Raw genomic sequence first — 15,961 nt, 5'->3', positions numbered from 1 at the left:
AGTCATTTGTCCTTTTGTTTTGAATGGGACGCACCTAATTGAAATTCCTGAGCAGAATTGTCCAGTCCCATCCACCAGCCACAGGAATGCTAGCGGGCAGGACAGGACTATACAAAGGTCCTCAGGTGGATTTTTCCAGAGGGCGCATTGAAAATCCCGCCCGAAGATTAAAAGGCATGTTTAGATAAACTTCTTACCAAATGTTCCTCAGGATTTCATAATTTCAATTGTTCATGAATCATGGAATCCTTACAGTGCAGAAGGAGGCCAAGAACCTGCACTGACATTGATCCCATCCTGGTCCTATCCCTGTAACTCCACATATTTACCCTGCTAAACCCCCTGACACTAATGGACAATTTATCATGGCCAATCAAACTAACTTGCATATCTTTGGGCTGTGGGAGGAAACCGGAGCACTCGGACCCATGCAGATACAAGGAGAATGTGTGAACTCCACACAGATAATGATGCAAGGTCCCTGGCACTGTGAGGCAGCAGTCCTAACCACTGTGCCACCATGCCACCCTTATCAAGATCGACCGGACAATGCAGAATAGTCATACTCCTATCAATTTTATCACAAGTATACTTTAGGCAAGTGCCCAATTGCTAAGTGTAGTTAAGAAAGAGTTGCATTCATATAATGCTTTTCACAACCTGAAGATGTCCCAAGGTGTTTTGCAGCCAATGACGTGCTTTTGAAATGTAATCAGTGTAGAGATGTAGGAAACATGGCAGCCAATCTGCACACGCCATGACCTCACAAACATGACGTGATAATGACCAGATAATCCATTTTACTGATGTTGATTGAAGGTTAAATGTTGGCCAGGACACCAAGGAGCTGTTCTTCAAACAGTACCATGCAATGTTCTCTCTAATTCCCCTTCACTCTACATGGTCCATTTGTTACACTCAAAGGGTTCCATTAAGATTGTCCTTGCACCTCACTTGCACAATCTTAAAGGGACATCTTTGTTTGTGCGCAGCCTGTTTGTGTGTTCTGTGCACTACATTCACCTGCAAAACCTAAGAGGCAACATTCATGCCAGAGGATCCTTTAATATCATCTCAGCAAAGGGACAGCACTTCAGTGTAATGTCTCGTTCGAGGCACCTTACTGTATCATACCTTACTGTACCATACTGTGGTTTCCTCAGTGGCCCATCTAAATTTTACCCTCAGTGTTCGGAGTGCAACTTGAACCGAGATTCTTCTAATTCAGAGGTAAGACAGCTAACAATGAGCTAGAGAATACTATATTAGGCACAAGTTGAACAAAGAAGAAGGGAAGCAAATGGCTTTTCACGCCTGTTTTTATGCACACTTTTATACTTTCACACAAAGTGAAAACTTCCTTCGTGCTGTTAATATTTTCTCATTTTTCTTTTCCCTTTTAGAGAGTTACGCTATCCCGAAAAGATCTCCCTGTCATAAGATGTCTGAGGTATCATTATTTGATTTGGTAAGTATGGAATCATTTCATTGTTGGCTTTTCAGCAACCTAGGGCTGGATTCTCTGACCTCGCCCATACCTGGGATTCTCCAGTCCCGCTGCTGTGAATGGAGATTTGGCTGAGCACCAAATTCTCCATTCTTGCTGGCAGCAGTGGCAGGGTGAACAAGACCAGAGAGTTCCAGCTCTAATGTACAAGTCAAAGTGCAGTTAGTTTTAAAAGATCAATGCCATAGTATTATTAATAGTGATTAGCCAGTTTGCGCCATACATATTGTATATTATTTGCTTGAACATCGCATGATATATAATTTCAGCATGAGCTTTTCAGGACAATGTTACATCATAGACTTTTATCTGTACGTTGCTAGATCACATATCTTAAGAGCAACAACAAATTAAGCCAAAATATAATCTGAGCGATGCGGATTTAACCATTTTGTCTATAATCCACCACAGGTATATCAAGTGGAAAACAAAGCAATAGCAGGAGAGATAGTGGCATAGTGGTAATGTTACTGGACTAGTAATCTAGTGACCCAGGCTAATCCTTTAGGAGCAGTGGTTCAAAACCCACTACAGTAGCTGGTAGAATTTGATGAATAAAATCTAGAACTGAAAGCTAGTAATGGTGACTGTGCCAATGATCATCAATTGCTCTAAAAACCAATGTGGTTCATTAAAGTCCTTCAGGGAAGGAAATCTGCCATCCTTACCTGGTCTGGCTTACACGTGACTCCAGACCCATGTAATTGTGGTTGTCTCCTAACTGCCCTCTGATCTGGCTTGGTAAATCAGGCTCAGTTTAAGTTCAATTCAATAAATGCCTGTGATGCGCACAAATTAATTTAAAAGAAAACACAAGAGTCCATGTATTCTTTAGAAATCTACTGAAACTCAAAGAGAACTAGGGCAAGTTACCTCCTGTTAAGCCCAGAAAATCATGGCCAACATCTTTTTTGGGCCTCTTCTGACCTGAATGCTTCCCTGTGCTTTTGCCTAATGGGAAAGCCACAAAGGCTACCCAAACCACCCTTGTGTTAAAATTGCAGCAGGATCCTAATAATGGCATCAAACTCTGAGCTGCATATTTAAAGAAGGGCCTTGCTGCTTTCTGCCTCGTGAACTTTCCATTGAGTTTTCGGTGAACTCACATGGGAGAGTTTATATTCCCAAGCATCACCGAGTTTCAACAGGCCAATGCAACTAACCAGCTCGTCTTTCAGACTGTGGGAGGAAATCGGTGCACCCAGAGGAAACTCATGTAGACGCGGGGAGAACCTGCAGACTCCACATAGATAGTAACCCAAGCTGGGAATCAAACTCATGTCTCTGGCACTGTGAGACAGCAGTGCTAACCAGTGTGCCAACGTGTTGCCCAAGATGGGAATTGCTGCAATTAAAAATACATCTTCCATTTGCCAGATAAAAATAGTCATTGCAATTCAGAAGTAATTATGATGTGTTTTCAGTTATTACACAATGATAATTACCACTTTAGTAAACTGGAGGCAACAGACAAATCAGTTATGTTTACACTTATGCAGTAATACTTTATCATTGTGTAATAACTGAAAACATATTACAATTAATTTTGAATTTTATCTAGGGAATGGAAAATGTATGTATAATTACAGCAATTCCCACTGTGGGTAGCACATTGGCACAATGGTTAGCACTGCTGTTTCACAATGCCAGAGACCTGGTTCGATTCCCAGCTTGAGACACAATCTATGTGGAGTCTGCACGTTCTCCCACGTCTGCATGGATTTCCTCCGGGTGCTCTGGTTTCCTCCCACAGTCTGAAAGAGGAACCAATTAATTGCAATAGCCATGCCAAATTCTCCTTCAGTGTACCCAAACAGGTGCCAGAGAGTGGTGACTAGAAGATTTTCTCAGTAACTTCACTGCACTTCTTAAGTTGTATGAGAGTTTCTGACTCGACTACCTTTTTAGGTGATGAGTTCCAATCTTCCACCACCCTCTGGATGAAAAAGTTTCTCCTCAACTCTCCTCTTAGTCTTCCACCTCTTAGTTTAAATCTATGCCCCCTGATTATTTACCCCTTTACTAACAGAAAAGGAGCCTTTCCACCCACCTTATCTATGTCCATCATAATCTTATACATTATCAGATCCCCTCTCAGCATTCGTTGCTCCAAGGAAAAGCTCCAGCCTTTCCGCATAGCTCAGACCCTCCAGGCTAGGCAGCTTCCTGGTAAATCTCCTCTGCTCCAGTGCTAACAGATCCTTCCTATAATGTGGTGACCAGAACTGCACGTTGTACTCCAATTGTGGCCTAACCAGCATTTTATATGGTTCCAACATAACCTCCCCGTTTTTGTACTCTATGCCTCGGCTAATAAAGGCAAATATCCCATATGCCTTCTTAATCACATTATCTATCATCCCAAGGTTCCTCTAATCTTCGGTACTTTCCAGCGTCCTACCTCTCATTGTGTAATCCTTTGCCTTGTTAGTCCTTCCCAAGTGTGTTACCTTACACTTTTCCAGGTGGAATTCCATTTGCCACTGCTCTGCCCACCTGACCAGTCCATTAATATCCTCCTGCAGTCTACAGCTATCCTGCTCTGTTTCCCACACCAATTTGCATGTCATCCATTAACTTCTTGATCATACCCCCTTCATTTCAGCCCAAATCATTAATGTACAGCACAAATAGCAAGGGCCCCAGCACTGAGCCCTGCAGAACCCCACTGGAAACAGACTTCCAATCACAGAAACTTCCCTCTATACCATCACCCTCTGCTTCCTACTTCAGTCAATTTTGGATCCAATCTTAGAAGCTGTACGGTGCAGAAGGATGTCATTTGGTGCATCGAGTCTGCAGTGACCACAACCCCACCCTATTTCTGAAACACCACATATTTACCCAAATCCCCTAACACTAGGGTCAACTTAGCATGGTCAATCCAACTAACCCGCACATCTTTGGACTGCGGGAGGAAACCAGAGCACCTCATACAGACACAGGGAGAACACCACTTTGTGCCACAATCTGCCACTTTGCCTTGGATCCCATGAGCTTTTACTTTCTTCACCACTCTGCCACGAGTCACCTTATCAACAGCCTTGCTAAAGTCCATATAGACCATGTCAAATGCGTTATCCTGATCAACACTTCAGATTATCTCCTCAAAAAATTTGATTAAATTTGTCAACCACGACTTTCCCTTAACAAATCTTTTTGATTTGATTTATTATTGCCACTCGTATTGGGATACAGTGAAAAATATTGATTCTTCCATACTATACAGACAAAACATTCGGTATTAGAGTAGGAGAGAAGGAAAGGAGAGGGTGCAGAATATAATGTTACAGTCAGAGCTAGAGTGTAGAGAAAGATCAGCTTAATATACGAAATGTCCATTCAAATGTCGATGGCAGCGGGGAATAAGCTGTTCTTGAGTAATCCTGGATAATGTCAAGCTTCTTGAGTGTTATTGGAGCTGCATCCATTCAAACAAGTGAGAGACTATTCTACCACACTCCTGATTTGCTCCTTGTAGAAGGTGGACAGGCTTTAAGGAGTCAGGAAGTGAGTTACATGCCACAGAATGTGATACACCCAGAGCTATTCAGCTTTAATGGGAATTCTGTTCCTTAACAAGACAAGTTAATTTTTATATTGGCTAGAATTATATTAACTAGGATTAACTAGAATTAAAATTCATTCAGAGCTATTCTTGATAATAGTTATCAGGTTATGAGTATAAATTGTGTTTCTGTAAGGGATTAAGTACTTGAGGGAATTTAAATGTATTATGTGACTGGGACTTTTTTATATATTGAACTCTGCAATAGATATTTAGAAATGTATTTTGTTTGATTCTAGCATTCCCAAAGAATATCTAATCAGTTGCATGGAACAATAGCAGTGGTGCACACCAGTGCTGGAGCACACTGCACACCGGAGCAAGATGCTGCTACATTACAGCCCAGTGTAAACCACCAAGAACAGAGGCAGTACAAGTATATAACATTTGATATTGCTACAGAAAGTTAAGAATGGCAGACACCCATATTTTTTATAAGTGTTTGAAAGAATTGTCCATATGTTGAAATCAGCAGTTTAAAGGAACTGGGTGGCATGGTAGGCCACTTCAGAGGGCAGTTAAGCTGTGCCTGTGACAGGGGACCAAGACAACTGGAATCCTGCTGAACCAACAGTTGGGCTGAATTTTTATTTCCAAAGTAAGGACATTTCCTGGCACTCGCCTCAGGAAGAAGTACCCCAGTTGGAATGATTTTTACTCCAGAAAGCAGCATGTGTGGAATAGAGTCAGGCCCACCACCCTCAGACACAGATTAAAATCAGTTCCATTGGCCCACCTCAGTTCTCTGTAACATTAAGCCCCTGTAATCCAAACTCCTTACACCCCCTCATCTCCCCCCAACCCACTCCCATCCTACACTCAATGGCCTCTCATATCTTCTATGCTAACCCATGTATTTCACCCAGCGTATTGGCCCCTCCTGTCCTCCAAACTCCCACTCCGTTCCCCCTGGCTCCTTATAGAACCTATGCCCATGTTGCCAACTCATGCCAAACCATATTCTCGTGTCCCTGTGTAGCCCCTATGCCCATACAGTTCCCATACATGCCAGCCCACCTTCATGGCTCTTTACAGTCCAGTGCCAAATTGATGCCCATCCACCCATCATCCTTTGCCTTTACATCCTCCATGCCAACAAGCCCAGTATCTGTCATAGGCAAGAGAACTGCCTGCAAAGGTAGTTGAGATGAAACAAAGTACATTTCTAAATATCTCATATAGAGTTCACTATATATAAAAAAAAACCCATTGCCCTAATACATTTAAATCCCCACAAGTACTTCATTCCTTACAGAAACACAATTTATATTCATAACCTCACATCACGGACATCTAATCCATTAATAACCTATTTGAGCTGTCAATCAAATTGAATTTACAACTTAGTACCAAGTTTAAGTGGCCCAACTAAGTTTGAGATTTCCATATATGAGAGTTATAGCCTTGTTTTCAGTTCTTCTCCCGATGAAAGTGTATCTGATGAAAATTGGCCCATCCACTATTTTTAAAGATTCATGGAACCTGCTTGATCTGCAAAAATCCAGCCCAATGTGACAGAAATGTTGATTTTAAGTGGACCTCTTAGAATATAAATATGGAAATAAACATGTCAACTGAATGATTTGATCTCAGTGCAAGCTATTCCAATGTCAACATGATGTGCTTTCTTATCCTGATTGCAGGGAAGTACATAATTGGTCTAAAGACTGCAGAAGAAATAGTCACAGTACAGAGCAGACAGACACAATGGGGCAAAAACATGCGAGAGATGAAAAGGATCCTGATCTCTGTACAAACACTGAGGGAAGAATTGAGAGACCACTGGAGAAACCTCTGGATTTATCAGATTACAGTAAAAATAAGGGGCTATCTTGGTCCACTAACAGAAGTGAACTGTCCATACAATTTGAGTCCAAGAAACCAAGATTCAAAGAGCCAGCACAGAAGAAATACACTGACGATAATTTAGTAAGTGGAAATTCCCAGGACAATACACATTCTTATGAAACAGACACCAAGATGTTGAGTGTTGAAACATCCGGTAAAGATAAGGATAAGACACAAGTTGTGTCGAGCCCTAAAGATGGATTAGAATTGAGTGACAATGAAGACAAAGTGTACAAGAATTTGAACATTAAGGTGTGTTATCATGTTTTGTAAGAAATAAAATATTAGTGCTATGGAATTACTGTTATCTTCATTTCTAAATGTTGCTGCTCAATATTGAACATAAATCTCTCATGCCAGCAATGGGGAAAAGTCTATTGTAGGTGACAATCATGGGTTAAATGCCTAAGATTCTCAAAAGTGTAAAGTTAGTATCTGAGAATAAATGGACTTTTGTCACTGCCAATTAAACAATAGAAGTGAATCTGTAGAAAGAACTAGTAACAAGGAAAATGATCTATTCAGTGCTGTGGTTTAGACTCTGATTTGTTTTAATTTTCATTCCAATAGTGGCTAAGCCACCTTTCTAAAGATAAACAAGTGCAACATTGGATGTTACTAGATTGGAAATCATCAGACAAGCTTTTGTCTTGGATTCCTGAATCCACTATTTAGTAGAATCATATAATACTACAGGGCAGGAGGAGGCTATTCGGCCCATTGAGTCTGCACCGACCACAATCCCACCCAGTCCCTATCCCCATAACCCCATTTAACCGAGCTAGTCCCCCGATTAATGGGTGATTTAGCATGGCAAATCACCTAACCTGCACATCTTTGGACTATGGGAGGAAACAGGAGCACCCAGAGGAAACTCACACAGACACGGGGAGAATGTGCAAACTCCACATAGACAGTGACCCGAATCGGGAATCGAATCCGGGTCCCTGACAAGGTGGGGCAGCAATGCTAACAACAATGCCACCGTGCTTCCCCCAATAGTAGAATCATTGAACCAATTAAGGGAAAGGGTTAGCACCTGCATTGTTTGTGTTTCTCCAGCAGTTACACCACCAACGTGGGCAGTGAGCTGCGTCAGAGTGTTGGGCCTGGGTTGTGTTTTTTGCCACATATTTGGTCATCTTTAATACATCCTTTCTCACTTGCTATATAAACTTCTTTTGGAAAAAGTTAACTAATTGTAAAATATCACTGAAAAGCATGTGATGTTTGTAGAAGAATAGCAAATTGTTACTATAGAGCAGCCATATAGAACCATAGCGACTTATCATCTCAAATCCAATGCAGCTCAGAATTTTACCACCTTCCTCTCAGCTAACCACTCAAAAGTGAAAGCATTGCAGAGTGGAGAAATTTGTAGAGTTACAATTTCAACCATATTAATATTAAACATAGATGTAGATACATTTTTGTGCATTATATTGAAGTTCTCATGGGAAACTGTCCATTACAGCAATGATTTCACGTCTCAGTCAATTATTAGCCAGTGAATTTTGCCACCGTTATGTTTAGCCGCAAGCAAAGGGAGGAAGGTACATCTGTAAATCACATGGTATAACAGAAATAAGTGCAATTAAAAATTAAAATTAATTGAAGTAGGCAATTAGCATTTACAGTTAATGCTGGAGAAACTCAGCGGGTCTGACAGCATCTGTGACTGACTCGAAACATTGGCTCTATTCCGTCTCCACAAATGCTGTCAGGCCTGCTCATTTCTTCAGCATTTTTTGTTTCTCTGTCAGATTCCAGCATCCACAGTATTTTGCCTTTATCTTAGCACTTACAGTTACTTGTATCCCATGCAATTAAAATAAATGGACTATATTCTGTAGTCTGTTACAATTTCATAGCTACTCTTCTAAGTGCGTACAAGTAACTAAAAAGTGTATTGTGGTGTCCTATGTGCACTGTGCTATATGAGTTGAGATAGAGGATCAGATACTCTCCTTGCAGGCACAATATGACAGCAATTCTAAATCCAGAGAGGCAGAAGTCAATCCGAGAATTAGAATGAAACTGTGCACTAAAAGACCCAAGACCAGGAATGGTGGAAATCCAAGAGGTAAGTACATTGATCTTCAAAAACGATTAGAAATTCCTAACATGTAACTGTTGATTTCAACTTTTATTTATATGTAAGGTGAGAGGGTAAGGTGAACATCATGCATAGAGGAAATTTTCTTTCTAAAGCCATTTCGGATTTTGAAAATGGTTTTCTTCATCCATATGTGATTTGTAAGTGTATATGTTCATCGAATCCTACACTGCAGAAGGAGGCCATTCAGCCCATTGAGTCTGCACAGACCACAATCCCACCCAGGCCCTATCCCCACAACCCCATGCATTTATCCTAGCCAGTCCCCCTCACACCAAGAGGCAATTTAGCATGGCCAATCCACCTAACCCACACATCTTTGGATTGTGGGAGGAAACTGGAGCACCCGGAGGAAACCCATGCAGACACGGGGAGAACATGCAAACTCCACATATCGAGCGACCCAAGCTGGGAATCGAACCCAGGCCCATGGCGTTGTGAGGCAGCAGTGCTAACCACTGTGCCACCGTACTGCCTTATATGCGTTCGGCCCATATTTTCTATAAATGGGAATTGAAGTTTCCATGGCAATGGCTAATTGACAACACCCACTTGGGCGGTGTTTACTTCATCAACCAAGTAGGTAATGTGATAATAACACACCCGTGTATGGGTGTGTGTAATGCACAGTTTTTATTTCGTGATTCAGCTTTTCCAGAACGTTAACTGAAATTGCTCCGATTAGGAATTCACTTTACTATTGTTTGTTAATAGATGAACATGATTTGTTCTGCTCAGAAAGTTCCTGGCATGGTTGGAGCTTGCTCTAATTAGGCTGCCATTTTGATGGGGTCACTTTATTGTGGGGTTTAACCATGGGACTTACATCAATAATTCAAGTGAAATAAGTTTCTGAAGCGTTAAAACTTTTGAAGTGGCAAGTATTGCTTAATAAATCTGCATTTTCTTAGAAGTATTATAAAGAAAACAAATATAATCCTTAAGGAAGATAGCTGTTCAATTATCCTCAGAGAGAACAAAAACTGCAAGTATCCAACATTTATATTTGCTGTCTAATAATTTAATAGATGTAATAAATTACATATTTCTTTTTCCCTTCAGTGGAAGTTCATCTCCAGTTTTTGAACATGCAAGCAGATGCACATGATCCCTCTCAGCATGAGGTTAGTACAGAGGCTAGGTCATAGTTTGATCCCTAACTGAAGAAGTCCTCGGAACATATAAATGATAATGCTGTGAATTAAATGTAAAGATACTCCTCAGGCTTGCCAATTCCTTGGTGGTTAAGTGCCTCAACTGTGTCTTCTAGTTAGGTTTAACAGGTTATAGAGTCATAGAGGTTTACAGCATGGAAACAGGCCATTCGGCCCAACATGTCCATGCCGCTCGTTTTTTTAACCCGTAAGCTAGCCCCAACTGCCCATATTTGGCCCATATCCCTCAATACCCATGTAACTGTCTAAATGCTTTTTGTAAGACAAAATTGTACCTGCCTCTACCACTACCTCTGTCAGTTTGTTCCAGACACTCGCCACTCTCTGTGTGAAAAGATTGCCCCTCTAGACCCTTTTGTATCTCCCTCCTCTCACCTTAAACCTATGCCCTCTAGTTTTAGACTCCCCATATCTTTTGGAAAATATATAGACTATCTACATTGAAATATATAGTATAAACCAGTAAAGCTATGTTCAAATTTAGAAGCTATTTTGAATGTTAACAGTGAAGGAAACTGGTCCCATTTTATTGGCTGCTATTGTAACACCATTGCATTGAAAAAGATAAATTGGGGAAAGACTTTTGTCTTATTTGATTCTATATAATTATGTGGGTAGATGGCATGGAGGAAAATCAAAAGAGAAGATTGCTTGTCCTTAATATAGCCCACACAATTATTTTCTTCAAATCAAATCAAATCGATCCAAAGATTTGCAGATTAGGTGGATTGGCCATGCTAAATTGTCCCTCAGTGTCCAAAGATATGTAGGTTAGATGGATTAGCCATGGTAAATGTGTGTGATTACAGGGATAGGGCAGGGGAGAGGACCTGGGTAAGATACTCTGTAAGATAGTCGGTGAAGGCTTGATGGGCTGAATGGCCACTTCTGCACTGTAGGGATTTTATGATTCTATTAATCAAGCAGACTTAATTCCGAGTTTCCTCTTCATAGTTTTCCTTTATATATCTCCATTCACGTAATTATTTAATGCTCAACAGAAAAGAAGCAAATTTGTTAAATAATCATTGGGGAGAATGCTCTCAAAAAAATTCTAAGTGTCGAATTCACATGAAAACTAGAGGAATTCACACTTTTTTTTCAGTGGCAGTTCAAAGAAGGACCTCCCACACTCTGTGCACTGCAGAGAGCACCAGTGTGAATATCATTAAAAACTAGGGGGCAGGGCCTATTCCCAATGTAGAGGTTGAAGTCAATGCGCTGAGCGAGCCACTGCACATGCACTGATGTGCCAGTGCCAAGATCGATGCATGCACATTGGCCCCGCACTGCCGGCCTCCCAATTGCTGGCAGTTTGTGATCAGAATTCCCCACTCACCTGACGAAGGGGCAGAGCCCCGAAAGCTCGTGGCATTTGCTACCAAATAAACCTGTTGGACTTTAACCTGGTGCTGTGAGACTTCTTACTGTGTTTATCCCAGTCCAAAGTCGGCACCTCCACAGTTTGATCGTTGGCCAGCCCTGCGACCCCCGCAACGATGGCTCTCCCCCCTCCCCACAGCCTGACCATTCACAAGCCCAGCTCCAAGCTCCCCTCTCCTGGCCTGTCCGGATCTCCAGCCCCCCTTTGCCCGCAGGACCCCCCCTCCCCCTCCCACCCGCCCAGCAGGGTGACTGCACCCCTTTCCCCGGCATACCCTGCCTCTCCAGCCCGCCCCGATCACTGGCCTCCCTGTTTCCCCCACCGATCCCAACAGCAGAGTGGCAGCGGGACCCCCCCATCCCCACTGATCTACCCCTAGGCCCCACCCCACTGATCTATCCCTAGGCCCTGCCCCCATCAGATCCCCCCCATATGCCCTGCCCCTTTGGCACTGTCTCATGCCTGATGGGCAGTGTCAAAGTACCCCCTGGACATTGGTACTTTGCCCCTTGGACAATGCTGGGGCACAGGCTGGGACAGCCAGGGTGCCAATGCCTGGGGGGGCACCCCTCCACCCGACCCTCTGGGGGGACCCGATTGCCCCCCCCCTTCACTCTAGCGGGTCTGGTCACTAATTCCCCATTAGTGCAGAGCTAGTATAATCCCCACTGGGGAGAAATACTCTGGCAGGGTGGGAGATAATAATCACATGCAAATGAGATAGAAAAGACCACTTAAATTGTCTGTATGTCTCTCTGCCGATTTCCAGCCCAGAATAGTCGCTGTCGGAAATCCGGCACTGGGAGACGCAAGCAGGGCACGAACACTCGTGCAAACCCCACAAATCAGGATTTCCTGCACCACTGTGCTAAAAGAATAGCGCAGTGGGATGAGAGAATCACGGCCACAATGTTTTAGATTCCATTGCAATATTACCCAGAGAATGGTTTATTCCTGTTGGCCAAAAAATCTTGCAAGATTCCTCTTTTTGATCTTTACTAGTGCCAACGTGATAAAGGTGCTTTTCATTCATGTTTTACGTATCTATAACTTCTTTGAAAATCCAAACAAAGGAACTCTTTATGAAAGACAGTCGTCACACGCATTACAGAACGGTTTAATTTCAGGTTACATTTCTATTGAAGTTATGTAGCACAAGGAGTCAGAATCATTCAGGAGAGCTCACCCACTATATAGAAACAGTAAGATTGTGTTCATCTATCTTATTGCAGATGCTTTGCTCTTTCAGATAAAGAATCTTAAATTTCTGTTTTTACTGCTGTTCCACGAATATACCTTACTTGCTGATGTACAATTACTGATGTTTTGTTCCACTCTGCATCGCAAACTGTTCTGTTGCCGCTACTTTGCTGCTTATATTCTTAAATCTACTTTTCCTGAACCCCACATCCCTCTCTTAGTTTAAAACTCTATCCACAGCCCTAGATATGTGATTCGGCCCAACAGAGAGTCAGCCGTGTTTCATCAAGCCCATCCCAATGAAATAATACTCTTTTTCCTCATTACTGGGGCCTGGTCCTCATTAATTGAAAGTTCTTCCAACACCACTCGTTGCGTCCCATGTTTGATTCTCTAATCTGCCTAATGCCAATTGGCACACGGCTCAGGTAACAATCCAGAGATGAACATTAAAAAAGATGTCCAAAGAAGTGCAGGTTATGTGGATTAGCCATGCAAAATTGCCCCTTTGTATCCCAAGATGTGTAGGCGAGTGGGATAAGTATGTGTGATTGAGGGGGTTGGGCCTGGGTAAGGTGCTCTGTCACAGACTAGATGGGCCAAATGGTCTCCCTCTGTACTGTAGGGATTCTATGATTCTAATATCTTTCATGTTTTGTATTTTAATTTGGACCCTAACTCCTGATGGTCTCTCAGCACAGCATAATTCCTAATTCCACCTACCATGTTGTTTCCTTTGTGGACATCTGGATCCTCCTCCAAGTTCATCTTCAACCATGAGGAGAGGTCCTTAATCTTAGGCTCCCAGTCGCAGCAAAAGTGAGAAAAGTGTCTAGTCTCCTGCTTATACTGTCCCCTATCACCACCATGTTCCTTTTTGCTCCCCTACCCCTCCATCGCTGCCATTTGAGTAGCATCCTGTCTGATGCTGCCACGGTCAGTTTACATATTCACTCTTGATCCATGCAGGTAGCAAGCATCTCGTGCTTATAGATTAAAGTCAGGGCTGAGGCATTACTACATGCCCCATATCTGCCTGACTCCCAGCCACCCCTCCTATTCCTGACCATTGACCAACCATGAAAGTCTACTTAACCTAAAAAGTGTGATTGCCTCTTGGAACAACATGTCCAGGTAACTCCCCTCCTCCCAGGTGCTCCAAAACATCTGCAATTCAGGCTCCAGCTCAGCAACTCTGAACCAAGGCTTCTGAGGACGGGGCAGCATGGTGGCACAGTGGTTAGCACTGCCAGGTTCGATCACCAGCTTGGGTCACTGTCTGTGTGGAGTTTGCACGTTCTTCCCATGTCCTCTGGGTGTTTCGGTTCCGGTTCCCTCCCAAAGTCCAAAGCTGTGCGGATTAGGTAGATTCGCCATGCAGAATTGTCCCTTAGTGTCAAGGGGACTAGCTTGGGTAAATGCATAGGGTTATGGGGATAGGACCTGGGTGGGATTGTGATCGATGCAGACTCAATAGGCTGAATTGCCTCCTTCTGCACTGTAAAGATTCTATGATTCTAAGATACAAAAGCTTACTGCAGATATGGTTTACTGGGACTGCAGCAATCTGGGTCTCAGCAAGTTGTCTGTTCAGAGTTGGCTATTGGTGTTACCCATTATGGATACGCACCTCACCTTCCTTGCCACTTGGCAAGGTTTTATGTTGGCACTCTGCTGGGAAGAGTGCTTACCTTGTATGAAACAAAGTGAGCCTGATCCTTATAACTCCATGCCGAACTTACGCTGTACGTAACAAACAATGCACTGTTCGGTCAGAAGAGTTGTAAGCTGTGCCTGTACTATATTTCATGCTATGTTGAGTTTTCCTTGTACCCTCCTAACCAAACATGCTAATCCAACATAGTCACAGTTATGTCACATGCCAACCAAACAAGTTACAGGGACAATCAGTAACTATAATGTGCAGCAAGTAATCAGACCTGTTTTTCTGCTGAATGCTTCTCTCCTTCCTTTGTAGTTTGCTTGATTATGTTTGACCGAGTCGTTACCTCGGCTTTATACAATAAGTGAGAATGGAAACGAATACACAGCATGTCACATCTCTCTTTCATCCTTTTCTCCACAAGCCCCCTCATCCCTGAGGGGCAGCCACTGGGGATCAATGCTATTCAGTTTTTCCAGGTCATGCATATACCCACCCGAGCAACATAAAATTCATGCCCTTACCTTACCGACAAGAGGGAAGTCCTTATATTTTATAGTTTGCAGTTTTCCGTTCTGTATTCTGAAAGGTTTATTTGCTCTAACAGATGGCAGACTTTCAAGAAGTGCACAGAACCCAGGGAATAATGTTGGAAAATGAGAGACATCAGTCCCGAAGCAGTGAGATACAGCCGAAGAAGAAGAAAAGGAAAAGGCCACAGGACTTCTGGACATCGGGTAAGAAGGCAACATTTTCTGATAGATTCATTCCTTCAGAAGAAAACCAGGTTAAAGTCCAAGAGGTATATTTGGTAGCACGAGCTTTCAGAACACTACTCCTTCATCAGGTGAGTCATCTGATGTTGGAGCGGTGCTCCAAAAGCTTGTCCTGCCAAGTGAACCTGTTAGACTTTAACCTGGTGTTGTGAGACTTCTTACTGTGCCCACCCCAGTCCAATGCCAGGATCACCACATCATGGCTTCATAAGAAAAATAAAGCAAAAAACTTCCAGTATTTCCTGAAATTCAGGCTTGTGAAGCAGAGGTATTGGATGGAGAAAGGATTGTTCTCAAAGCGGTAAGAAGTTTTGCAACACCAGGTTAAAGTCCAACAGGTTTATTTGGAAGCACGAGCTTTTGGAATGCTGCTCCTTCATCAGGTGAGTCTCACCACTAATGTAATGAAGGAGCAGCGCTCCGAAAACTCGTGATTCCATATAAGCCTGTTGGATTTTAACCTGATGTTGTGAGACTTCTTAGTGTGCCTAGCCCAGTCCAACGCCAGCATCTCCACCTCAATGCGGTGGTACGCTATATTCCTCCCCATTGACTGAGGTGCAGCCAGTGCCCAGTTATTAACACGCATTGTGGACTATCAAGTAGTTATTGACCTGAGACATAGGATGGGACTTTTTGGCCCAATCGTGACGGGACACACCATGGGAGACTGGGTGGTCCTACCAAAGTTTGTTGACTTTCGGTAGGACTAGTTGATTGCAGC

The 15,961-nt window shown here is 42.8% G+C and overlaps 1 protein-coding gene across 2 annotated transcripts in view; it reads left to right on the top strand.

Moving 5' to 3' along the window:
• The first annotated feature begins 1,407 nt into the window (after positions 1 to 1,407).
• Positions 1,408 to 15,961, top strand: part of LOC145353858 (uncharacterized) — a 47,543-nt gene continuing 32,989 nt past the window's right edge. For both annotated transcript variants that reach the window (XM_080204757.1, XM_080204756.1), the window contains exons 1-6: positions 1,408 to 1,468; positions 5,315 to 5,451; positions 6,719 to 7,175; positions 8,898 to 9,006; positions 10,102 to 10,163; positions 15,069 to 15,198. In XM_080204757.1, coding sequence (XP_080060883.1) covers positions 1,442 to 1,468; positions 5,315 to 5,451; positions 6,719 to 7,175; positions 8,898 to 9,006; positions 10,102 to 10,163; positions 15,069 to 15,198 — 922 coding nt within the window. In that variant the 5' untranslated portion in view covers positions 1,408 to 1,441. The remainder of the gene's footprint in view (positions 1,469 to 5,314; positions 5,452 to 6,718; positions 7,176 to 8,897; positions 9,007 to 10,101; positions 10,164 to 15,068; positions 15,199 to 15,961) is intronic.

The sequence above is a fragment of the Carcharhinus amblyrhynchos genome, chromosome 16, assembly GCF_965287045.1.
Source record: "Carcharhinus amblyrhynchos chromosome 16, sCarAmb.v2.hapA, whole genome shotgun sequence".
Lineage (NCBI taxonomy): Eukaryota > Metazoa > Chordata > Chondrichthyes > Carcharhiniformes > Carcharhinidae > Carcharhinus > Carcharhinus amblyrhynchos.
This window is presented reverse-complemented; position numbering and strand designations above follow the sequence as displayed.